At 39.1% G+C, this 12,046-nt stretch overlaps 1 protein-coding gene across 1 annotated transcript in view; it reads left to right on the forward strand.

Moving 5' to 3' along the window:
* Window positions 1-219: 219 nt before the first annotated feature.
* Window positions 220-12,046, forward strand: part of RPH3A (rabphilin 3A) — a 116,810-nt gene continuing 104,983 nt past the window's right edge. The window contains exons 1-2 of the mRNA XM_074200771.1: window positions 220-266; window positions 6,278-6,421. Of these exons, the coding sequence (XP_074056872.1) occupies window positions 6,393-6,421 (29 nt within the window). The 5' untranslated portion in view covers window positions 220-266; window positions 6,278-6,392. The remainder of the gene's footprint in view (window positions 267-6,277; window positions 6,422-12,046) is intronic.

Genomic DNA, 12,046 nt, shown 5'->3' on the forward strand with positions numbered 1-12,046 from the left:
TTAAGGTTCCTATAGCAGCTATGTAGAATTTATAGGTGATTATTCAGTTACCAAAGACTGTGCTAAGCACTGATCATATAAAGAAAGGTGAAAAATGGTTCCTTCTCTTAATGAGCTCATAGCTCAATGGGATATGTGATGCTTTTGCAATTGTTACATCACTTGGTCCTCACAACAACACTGTGATGTCTGTGTTCTTAATTTCACTTACAGATTAGGAAACGGAGTTTGAGAGGTTAAATGATTTGTCCAGGTTCACCCAACTAGTAAGTGTCTGAGACAGGATTTCAATGCAGGTATTTCTGACTTCAAATTAGGAAGTGCACTCTCTGCACACCCACCAACTATCTACCCCTAACTTGATACATGGCCTTGGGCATGCTCTTTCCTCTTATCTGGCCTTGGGTTTCTTCATTTGTACAGAGAGGAAGTTAGGTTAGAACATCTCCAAGATTCTTTCCAGCTTGAATACTGATTCTGGTATTGTTTATAGGCTCTGTAAGAGGCAGTGCTTTCTGTTGTTGGGTCAGAACCATGGACAGTTTGATGGAAATTGTTAACACCTTCAATCTCTTTGGGCAGAATAAATCTTTCCTTCACATCAACTTGGGATCATGGATCCTAGCTGATGTATTGTAAAATTGGAAAAAGATCTTAGAGAATATATAGTTCAGGCCCTCAATTTACAAATAAAGTCATTGTCCCCTATATGTACTGTCTACCCCTATGAGAATATTAGCTCCTTGAGAAGAGAAATTATCTTGCTTTTTGTGCATTGGTGTCCCCAGTGCTCAACATAGAGTTTGGCACATAATAAATAGTTTTTTGTTCAATTATTCACTTGTGTGATTTATTCAAAGTCACCTAGGTAAAGATTTCCTGGTAAAAGGCTTATTTAAGATTCCCATGGGATCCCAGAGTTTGCTTTTTTTTTCAGAGTTGTCTGAGTGAATTTGAAGAACTGGAAAGACCAGATGTGCTTTTTGCCCCTAAATTGCAGCACCGGCTGGGATTTTAGTGATCCAGACTTACAGGAGGAATAATTTGCCTGGATAAGAATTTTTCAGACTTTTTTGGACCTCTAACAGTACTGTGGGAAATTAGCATTCAGTCCTTTGGAAATACCCTCAACTGGTTAACTCCTTTCTTTGAATACTAAGACTACCGTGCATAAAGGGCTAAGTACTAAATTTTACATGCAAATCTTTTCCCATGGACAGATCTCACCATGGTTCCTATGGAGAATAGACAAAGATACTTCCATTTTTCAGAACAACTTACATAAGGCAACAGCCCTGACCTTGAGTCTACTTTCCTTTATTTCCTGGTTCTGTCACCCACTGGGGTTTCATGAATGTACCCCAGGTCTAGATCTGCCTATTGGCAGTCTGGTACTATCTAGAATGCCAGAGGAAAGCATAGCTCTAGCACTATGATTTTATAGACAGCTCCTGGACTTTGTAGAGCAGAGAAGTGACATGGTCAGATTTGTCCTTTAGGAATATCCCTTTGGCAGATACATGAAGGATGCTTTGGATTGAAGAGGGACTTGAGGCAAGATACGTAGGGCAAGTGATGCTATTTGTGTGTGGTACTATGGCATAGTGAATAGAATCCTGGACTTAGATTCAGAAATCCTTGAATGCAAATATTACCTTTAGTTACCTTCCAACTGTTTAAACTTGGGCAGATCATTTAACCCCTTTGAGCATCAGTGGTCTGAACCATAAAATGATAGAAGGGATTTGACTAGAGCAGTTGCATCAAATACTAAGAGAATTAGGGGTTACATATTGACTTAGGTTCAAAATGTCATGTTATCTCTGTTTTGTTGTATTTTTATTTATTTTGTTAAATATTTCATAATTACATTTTAATCTGGTTTTGACTGTACTTGGGAATGTTGTGAGCCACATAAAACTCACAGGTTCCATCTGTAAGACCTCTGGACTTGATGAACCCTCAGATAATATCCTTTCAGTTCCAATTTTATGGGTCTCTACAAAAGCAGCAAAGCTTTCCAGTTTATATCTCCACTTTTCAGACAAGTCATTATCTCTGTGAAACTTGGATTCTTTTTGCAATAAGGGAACTCAGTTATATGATCATCATGTCCTTTACTTTATGATTTTAGGATTCAAAGATTTTAAGCAGAAATATTGCTAATATTCCTGGTTGTTGAGGCAAGCATTACAAAACATACTCTTGGGCCAACATTTGAATATAAATCAAGGTATGCAGGCAAGACCTGGTAATACTTTCCTTAGTTGAGAGAACAGTGTGGTGGGGAAGCTAGGGAAGAGCCCCCTTAGAGCTGCTGCTGCTGCTGCTGCTGCTGCTGCTGCTAGTGCTGGAGAAAGACGGGAAAGCAGCCAATTTAGTAGGTTATTTATTTTGACTAGTTATTCTTGCTAACTAGATCCTCAGCTCAATTGTTTCTTTGCTGCTGAAGGATTGAAAACATTTTCGGCATCCTCTAAATTTAGCTACCCTGACACAAAACCCCGGTCACCCTGCCCTAGTTACCATTCTAATCCTAAGATTTTTGAAGTCTCCCAACATTCCTTTAATTTCCCGCCTTCAAAAACACGAATAACTGATTTTTACAATTCTGCTCATCCCATTGAGTAAATGATAATAGTTGGTATTTGTATATTTAAACCTTGCCACATTATACTTATATACATACTTGAACATATATACACATGTAAAATCTCATTTGGGCCTTGTAAATGCAGCTTTTTTCCCTATTTTACAGATGGAGAAACTGAGCCTAGAGAGGTTAAGTGACCTGTCCGTTGCCATATGGTTTGTAAGGACCTGAAAAACTTTCAAAAAACCAGTCTTTTCTTTTGAGGAGAATAGGGCTACAAGTGTAAAGGATGCAAAGTATTGATGATTATCCAAGAGATGTGCCTATGGTTTAATTTAGGTCAACACTGGGAACCTCATTAGGCCAAAGTATAGAAAGAATTGACAGACCGATTTCTCAATTTTTGTGCTATGTTCACAGAGGTCAGTGCAAGTTTATGACCCACACTTGCTGGGAATATCTTTTCCCTTACTACCCACCCCAAACCTGTTCCTGTTTCTTCCTGGAACCAAACTCCCACCCACTGATTTTTCATATTTGATGTGTGGTTTTTGTTTTTTTGTTTTGTTTTTATTTTGGGTTTGGGACAGGATTTCAAGCCAGTTCTTTCTAATTCTAAGCCCACATTCTAAACACAATGCCACAATTCCCTCCACACAGAGATCATACTTTCCCTGTCTACTGTAGGAAATTGTTGTGAGTCCATTGCAATAATGTCTATGCAATACTTTTTAAACTATAAATGTGAAATAATACTATGTGAATTGAATCTTTCATTGCCATTATTTTTTCTAAGTATAATTGTTAGTGAAAACTGAAGGTCTTGTTGAAGGCCCATCACACCATCCCTATCACCACCAATTGTTTCCCCACTATCTGAATCTCCACTAAGTGAAAAGAATTTCATTGGAAAAGTTGATCTCATGTTTTTTTTGCTGTTTAATTTTGGAATGAGAATAGGGAAGTCAATGGGAGGTGATGAATTCTGTAGAGGCAAATCATAGACTTTTTGAAACACAGGCTTTACTATTTATCTACCATGACCAGGGAATTAGGTTTATAGAAATGTATGATGTCCTTGAGGAGATCGCTATGCATCCGATGGAGAGGGAAATTATTGTAATGTGTGACCATGTGGGTGTTATGTGACACCCTTCTGTTTGTTTAATAACTCAGACCTCATAGGATTAGATCTGAGCTCCTAGAGGAAACTATGGGCCATATATCCAATGATACCCATTTGAGTTCTTGTGGAGTGATAGGGAGAGAATAAATAAGATTGGATAAGGTTTGAGTCATACTGAATAACCAGGGGACCAGGGAGGAGTGTGATGTTATTAGTGGGAGAACTCACTAAGGTTTTTCAGCATTCATCCATTCATCATTCTTTACTGCATTTGGATTTTTATTTTTTCGTTATTTGGGTATTGGGGTTGAAGATGAGTATTCAGACTTGTGTTTTAACTGGTAAAAGCCATTCCCATTAAGGAAGCTCCCTTGAAGACTTATTAGCTGTGTGATAGGTCATTTAACTTCAGTGAAAACTTCAGTTTTCTCCTCTGCAAAATGAGAGGGTTATATGAGATGACTTCTGAGGGGTCTTAGATCTGGAACTCTAAAGGAGTCCCAAACAATCCATGTATAGATTTTAGGAACTCTATTAACACAGATAGGGGGAAAATGGCATCTTTACTTACATGTTGAAACATGATTGGCTTCCTTTGTAATCTCATGTCTTTTATTTTATACATTTAAAGACATTATTGTGAGAAGGGGTCCATTGACTTCACCAGACCTCAGAACGAGTCCAATGAACCACAAAGTTCTTATATCTGGAGGATTTCTTTGTATCCTAGGCTGCTTTTTCCTGCCCAGGACACCAGTTTATTTCTTCATACTCCTGGGCATCAGGGAGGAGGGGGAGACAATGTGTGAGTGAAGTTGGGAGGGGCAGAGGGAGAGTAGGAGACAAGGGAGACATGACTTTCAATTCCCAACTTCAAGTGTCAAAAGGCAATTTCATGCCTGCTGACACAATTTGGAGAAGCAGAAATAATAGATGCTGACAGTAATGGGACTAAAGCTCATCCTGAAGAGCTATTTACTGATTGGATTTAATTTACCCCCCCACTTTGATGGAGGTAAAGCTCTCTAGTGGTCTAACAATGACTTGGCTCAGCCCCATACCCTCTCTGGGAAAATGAAGCTCTCCATTTAGTTAGTGAACCATATCATGAAATACCTTATTAATCATCTTGCTTATGGTCTACCAGAGCATTGAGTTTTTCCAAATTTTTTTGATCATTTCAACATCCATTATCTCATTTGAATTCCTCCATAATCCTATGAAGTAGGTGAGACATGAATTGCTGTGACCATTTTGCAGATAAAAAAACAAGATTCAGACAAGAATCTGTGGGGGGAGGGGGTACCTAGGTGGCACAGTAGATAGAGCACCAGCCCTGGAGTCAGGAGTACCTGAGTTCAAATCTAGCCTTAGACACTTAATGATTACCTAGCTGTGTGGCCTTGGGCAAGCCACTTAACCCCATTTGCCTTGTAAAATCCTAAAAAAGAAAAAGAATCTGTGAGAGAGACATAGAGAGAGACATATTTCCATTTTACAGGTGACAAAGCAGAGGTTCAACAATGGGAATTTGACTTGTCTATGTAGTCTGAGGGTCAAAGCTAGGGATATAATTTAGTTTTTTTAGTCCAGTAGTCTTTTTGTATTATATCGTACTATAAAATAGCAATATCGACAAGTTATTTATATTAATAATGTGTTAATATTAAGAAGTTATTTTATCTACCTTGTAGTTTGCAAAAAATCATAATATTTCATAGGATCTCATCTCAAGAACATTTCTATCTAAATTTCAATAAAAGATTAAATGAGATTATTTTCATAATAATAATAAATATTTATATAATATTTTAAGACTTATAAAACACTTTTATGTATTTGATCAATTATCCAGTCAGCAAGATTTTATGAAGTATCTATTGTATATACATATATATAATTCCTCATAAGTCAAGCAAATAGTCTGAGCTCTTTGTTAATCACTGGAATTATGAAGACAAGCCAAAAAAAATGATTGTAGGGCAGATCCTGTAAATATACCCATTTTATAGATAAGAAAACCAATTTTATTTTATTTTTTATTTTTTTATTTTTAAGTTTTTGCAAGGCAACGGGGTTAAGTGATTTGCCCAAGGCCACACAGCTAGGTAATTATTAAATGTCTGAGGCCAGATTTGAACTCAGGTATCCGGGGCTGGTGCTCTATCCACTGCACCACCAAGCTGCCCCAGAAAATCAATTTTGAAATAGTTTAAGTGACCTTCCCAGAATCAAACAGAAAGTTTGCTGAGGTAGGAACTGAACCCAGATCTAGCACTATAAGGTTCTCAAAACTAAATAAATAAATGATTGAGTTGATAAATGGATTAATAAATAAATACAAATCTCATTTATGTCTTCTAACTACCCTTTGCAAGAGGGACTACAGGCATTAGTATTCCTATTTTACAGACAAGGAAACTGAGGTTCAGATACATGTTCTGGTAAGACATTTCCCCCAACATAATTTCACTTTGGGGTCTGCCTAGCACCTTCTAGAATTATCTCCATTTGTTGTTTTCTCTTGCACTGTCACAGGATTTTTGTTTGCATTTCAGGCTACCAACAGGATGGTCTGTCCGCCCCGACCAGTCCGAGAGATCAAGAAAGAATGAAGAGCTCACTGATGAGGAGAAGGAGATTATCAACAGAGTGATTGCTAGGGCTGAGAAAATGGAAGAAATGGAGCAGGAGCGCATCGGGTAAGGCATTGACGTTGCTAATCAAGTCCTTTAGACCTTGAGTTGGGAGCTGCTCCATGAGTGGCGGTAACTGAAATCTTTGAAATAAAATTCTTCAGAAGGTTGGAATCTGCTCAAATGTTGCTCAGCAACAAGTCAGTAAGCATTTGTTATGTCTGACAGTGTACTAAGCACTGAACATTCAAAGAAAATGGCCAGTCCCTGCCCTCAAGGAAGTTGAAGTCTGAGGGGAGGCGAACACACATGTGCAACTTTGTGCCAACAAGGTAGACCCAGGATAAATTTTAGGTCATCATAGAGAGAAGTCTTTGATTTTAAGGGCATCCATAAAGGCTTCTTGAAGAAAGCAGGATCTTACATTGGATCTTGGAAGGAATTCAGGGAAGCCCAGAAGGAGTGATGAGGAGAGAGATGGAAGATAGACAGAAAATCCCCAGAGTTGGAAGATGGACTGTATTGTGTCAGGAACAGCAGGGAGGCATCACTGGATCATGCAATAGATGGAGATGAGTAACATATAAGAAGACTAGAACATTAGGAAGGGGTCAAGTGATAGAGAACTTTAAAAAGCCAAATAGGGAATTGAATATTGGATACTACTGGAACCACTAATAGGGAGCCACTGGAGTTTATTGAATTGGAGCAGGTTGACGTGGTTAGAGCTGTGCCCTTGGAAGATGAATTGGATGGTTAAGTGGAAGGTGACTTGGAGTAGAAGGAGACTTGGGCCATCTAGAATAATCAGAATGCTTGTGATAGATTCAGATGTAAGATGCTAAGGACCCGCACCTCAGTAGTATCATTTTCAGTAGAGAGGATAAGGGCTAAAGGGAGGAGAAAAAAGTGTCTATTAATTGGAGAACTCTTAATAAAGTGATTGAAAGTGGGAAAGGAAAGTGTAGTAAAAAGACCACAAAGGTATGGGGGTCAGAAGATCCCCACCTCCTGACTGTGTGACCGTGAGCAAGTCCCAGGGTTCTAGAGTTCCAACTTTGACACACTTACTGTGTGATATTAGGCAAATAATTTATCTCTCCACCTCAGCATCTACATCTATAAAATAAAAAGACTGGATTAGGCAGTAGCTAACCCTAATTTTTAAAGTCCATCTCAGTTCTAATATTCTGTGTTCTAAAGACCTTCCCAGTTCTGTCATTCCATGTTCTAAGGTTCCTTCCAGCACTGACATTCCCTGTGCTAAGATGTTCTCAGAACTGGCATTCCCTCTTCTAAGACTTTTCCCTGCTCTGACATTCCATATTCTAAGACCCTTCCCAGAACTGGCATTCTTTGTTCTAAAGGCTCTTCTAGCTTTGATATTCTCTAATCTATGAACCTTCCTAGATATGTCATTCCATGTTTTAAGGCCTCTCCTGGTTCTTACATGCCATGTTCTAAAGCCCCTCCCAACTCTAACGTTCCATGTTCTAAAGCCTTTCCCAGCTTTGATGCTCTAATGACTTTGACATTCTGTGATTTGGTGTTCTTTGGTGACTGGGAAAATAGGGGTACCTAACAGTACAAAGGAAGTAAGGGAGGGTTTTGGGGAAAATATATGGCATACAATGAGTTTAATTTATCTATAGGGCATCTAGTTTGAGATGGTTAATAAGCAATAGGAAATGTCTTGTCTTTTCAGTCTGATAATGTAATATGATTATGGTCCCTGACAGCTGTTTAGACATTATTTTCACAGGGGTCTGGTTTGGCTATTACTTCCCTCTAATGAGGATATGGAAGAGACCCTAGATTCTCAAGGATTGGGTCAGTAGAGTCCAGACTTTGCCAGGTCCAACTATAAGGGGAAGCTCTCTGTGCAGGCCTGGTGATGGGTGATGTGTCTGGCATCCATGAATCCAACCCATCGAAACTCAGGGAGGCCCTACAACAGGTTGACCATTGGTGGAGAGATTTTCCACTCAGCCACCTCTCAAAGGCCATCAAGTATGAACTTTGATTTCTATTTGAGGAGGGAGTATCCACAGATTGGAAATCCCAGACCCTTGAAGTCACCATAATAACAAATTAGTTACCATTTACCTAGTGCTTTAGATTTTATAAAGTTTTCTGCAGAACATATTTTACTGGAAATGTACAATCCCAAGCAGAGTGCTTCAGTTAATATTATACATATGAGGAAACAGAGCTAGAGAGTGATTAAGTGTCTTGAGATTTAGCATGAAAACTCTTTGAGAGCAGAGACTTACATTTTTGCCTTTGTAATCCCAGTACCTGCCACGTTTGGTGGAGGCAGGATTAGATCTATGACATTACTGGCATAGGGAACTTCCAGCATGGAAGTCCCTCCACCAAAGCTGATCCTTATCTGCTTGGCTACTTATCATCTGGAGCCTACCATGCCACTGGCAAGCAAAATGACCTATTCAGGGATATAAAACCAGTAAATCCAAAGTAACCCAGCTGTTCCTGACTCCAAAGATGGATTCCTATCTGTGACACTCTTTTGCCCCTTGCCTGTCAACAAGGTAGGCATTTAAGAAGTGTTTATTGATTAATAGATCATCAGAGATTGTGACACCCATATTGATAGTCAACAGAGTTACTTTAAACTATTATTTTCATAACTACAGAGTAAATGAGTGCTTTGTATTATCTTTATGTTATAAATGAAGAAACCAAAACCAAGGGAGAGTCACTGATTTGTTGATGATCATATGACCAGTAACTTATGAGGCAAGACTCCAACTCAGAATTTCTTTGACTTTAAATCCATTGCTCTCTATTACATCTCCTCATTAAGCTCATAGATCTAGAGTTGATCTGAAAGTCTTCTAGTATGGTAATAAGAATGATGATGACAACAATTATGTCGACCATAATATCAGTGATGAGGGCTAGGGTAGGCAGACAGGGCAGCTAGGTGGTTCAGTGGATAGAGCACTGACTTTGGAGTCAGGAGTTCGAATCTGGGCTCAGACACTTGACTCTTACTGGCTGTGTAACCTTGGGTAGTCACTTAACCCTGATTGCCTCACCTCCAGGGCCATCTCCAGTCATCCTGCTTCATATCTGACTACTGGACCCAGATGGCTCTGAAGGAAAAAGTGAGGTTGGTGACTTAGCATAGCACCCCTTACTCAAATCCAATTCACATGCTTGTCATGGCATCAACACCTTGATGTTGTGGTCTTTTTTGAAAATGAAGGACAAACATTATTATTATTATTATGTGTCAGACGGGTCAGCTAGGTAGTTCAGTGAGTAGAGCACTGGTCTTGGAAGCAAATCTAACTTCAGATGCTAGTGGCTGTGTGACCCTGGGCAAGTCACTTCAGCCCGTTTGCCTCAGTTTCCTCTTCTATAAAATGAACCAGAGAAGGAAATGGCAAACTGCTCCAGTATCTTGGTCAAGAACACCCAAAATGGAGACATGAAGAGGGCAACTGAAAAACAACTTTGCCAAACATCAAAACTTTGCCAGATTTAAGGAACTATATAAATGTTAGCTATGGTGGAGATGGTGATTTTATATCCAGTCTAACTTTACTTTCCCATCTTAACCAATGATGCACAGGTGTTCAGTTGGGAGCAGGGAAGACCAAAGAGAGACCAAGAGAAACCTTTCACTTGACTAATTTCAACCAGCCCACTGCAGTATTTCTGCCAGGACATAACACAGGGAGACAGCTTGATCCTCCGAGATATGGTGGGATATTGTCCAAACTGTGGGATTTGGAAGAAAAACGGAGAACAAATGAATGCAGTATATGGGAAGTGACCAGGAGGAATGGGGGGGGGGGGAGGGAGAAGATGCATAAGAGTAGGCATCCCTTTCCCTCTCACTTTATTGTCTAACTCTCCCCTTTTGGGATGCTTGCCTTTGTTCCTCCTGTTGGTAAATTTTGTCCCATGCATATAAATTGGTGCCAGCTAAGCTGGCCAGCTGCTAGTGCTGGCAAAGCCCACTTAGCTACACACTCATCTCTAGCTTATCTCTCCATACCCAGGCGTCTATCTCCAAACACTACCACTGTTCAGGGCCAGTGGGGTTCCTTGGACAGAAAATTATGTTATTCACCCAGAGGGAGGGGTTAACTTTTGATTTCTCCTCCTCTGAATCATGTATGCCCAGTAGTCTGCCAACTTTAGGAGATTATGGACTCAGTAGAAAATGCCAAATCTCCTGCTTCAAACATTCCCTCCTCAACCCAGATTCTTCTCTCTTCCACTACCTGGGTTAGGTTGATTTCTGATGTTTGATGGGAGGAAGCTAGGTGGACATATAATGGACAGAGGGCAGGGCCTGGAAGCAGAAAGACCTGAGTTTAAAAACCCAGGCTCAGATAATGATTAACTATCACCTCAGGCAAGATCCTATCTGCCTCAGTTTTCATATCTGTAAAATAGGAATAATAATGATACCTACCTTCCAGGAGGTGCTTAATAAACACTTTTTTTCTTATACCACACTAGCCTCTTCTACCTTGGCAGCATTTTTCCTGTTCGACCCCATTCAGCTTTCATTGGTTCCTAGATCTTTCATTCCTGATTCTCATGCAATATTAATCTTTACAGCATCAGACTTACCTTTTTTTTTTCACCAAACACATCTGCAACTGAGCTTTCTTTTGGCTTTGACCCAGTTGCTACATTAGTATTGGAGCTATTTGAAGATGTCCTTTGATTTTCATCCGTAGAACATTGGACACCTTCTGACCCGAGGGGCTCATCTTTTAGTTTTATATCTTTTATTATTTTAATATTGTCCCTAGGTTTTTTTTTTTTGACAAAGGTACTGGGGTGGTTTGTCATTTTTTTTCTCCCTTTTGTCAAAACTTTCCACTATGATCTGTCTGTCTTAGTAACCTGCATGATAAAACTGTTTGTTCTTTGAGGATCTTTGAACTACACATGCCTTCTATGACAAAGCATGATCCAGAAGGGGAAGTATTGCTGGTTCAACCAATTATATTCTTTTTTTTTTGTTAACCAATTATATTCTTAAGGTCCTTCACCATCCTAGCCACTTTCCACTTTCCTTTGGATTCTCCCAATTTCCTTCCTAAAATCTGATGCCCAGGACTTCATATAATACAGATGTTATCTGGTTAGAGACTATCACCTTCTAGTGTGAGGAAATATGTTCCTCTTTTTTTTAAATCCATTTTAAACTTAAACACATAAAGACAGAAAAAGAATATTTATGTAACCCACACAACATAAAAAAGATTCATGATAAAACCAATTTATACAGTTTACTTTTTTGGAAAAAAAAACTATATAATAAATACCACATATCATTTTCACAACTACTTCACTTTCCATGCTTCTTTCTTTTTTTAAAATTTAATTTAATTTTTTTATTCTCATTTTGTACAAATGTTTTTTTACATTAATAAAATATTCTTGTTTAAGAGTAAACAAAATACCCCCTCCCCCTCATGAATATAGACTTGCTTGAGCGATAAAGTAAAGGGGAGAGAAAAAAATTAAAATTAAAAAAATAATAGTAATAATTGTAGGTATGGCCAGGTGGCGCAATGGATGAAGCACCAGCCCTGGAGCCACGAGCACCCGAGCCCACATCCAGCCCCGTAGACCCAACAATCACCCAGCCCTGTGACATGCAAGCCACCCGATCCCCACTGCCCTGCAAAAACCAAA

This window comes from Macrotis lagotis, chromosome X, assembly GCF_037893015.1.
Source record: "Macrotis lagotis isolate mMagLag1 chromosome X, bilby.v1.9.chrom.fasta, whole genome shotgun sequence".
Taxonomy (NCBI): Eukaryota; Metazoa; Chordata; class Mammalia; order Peramelemorphia; family Peramelidae; genus Macrotis; species Macrotis lagotis.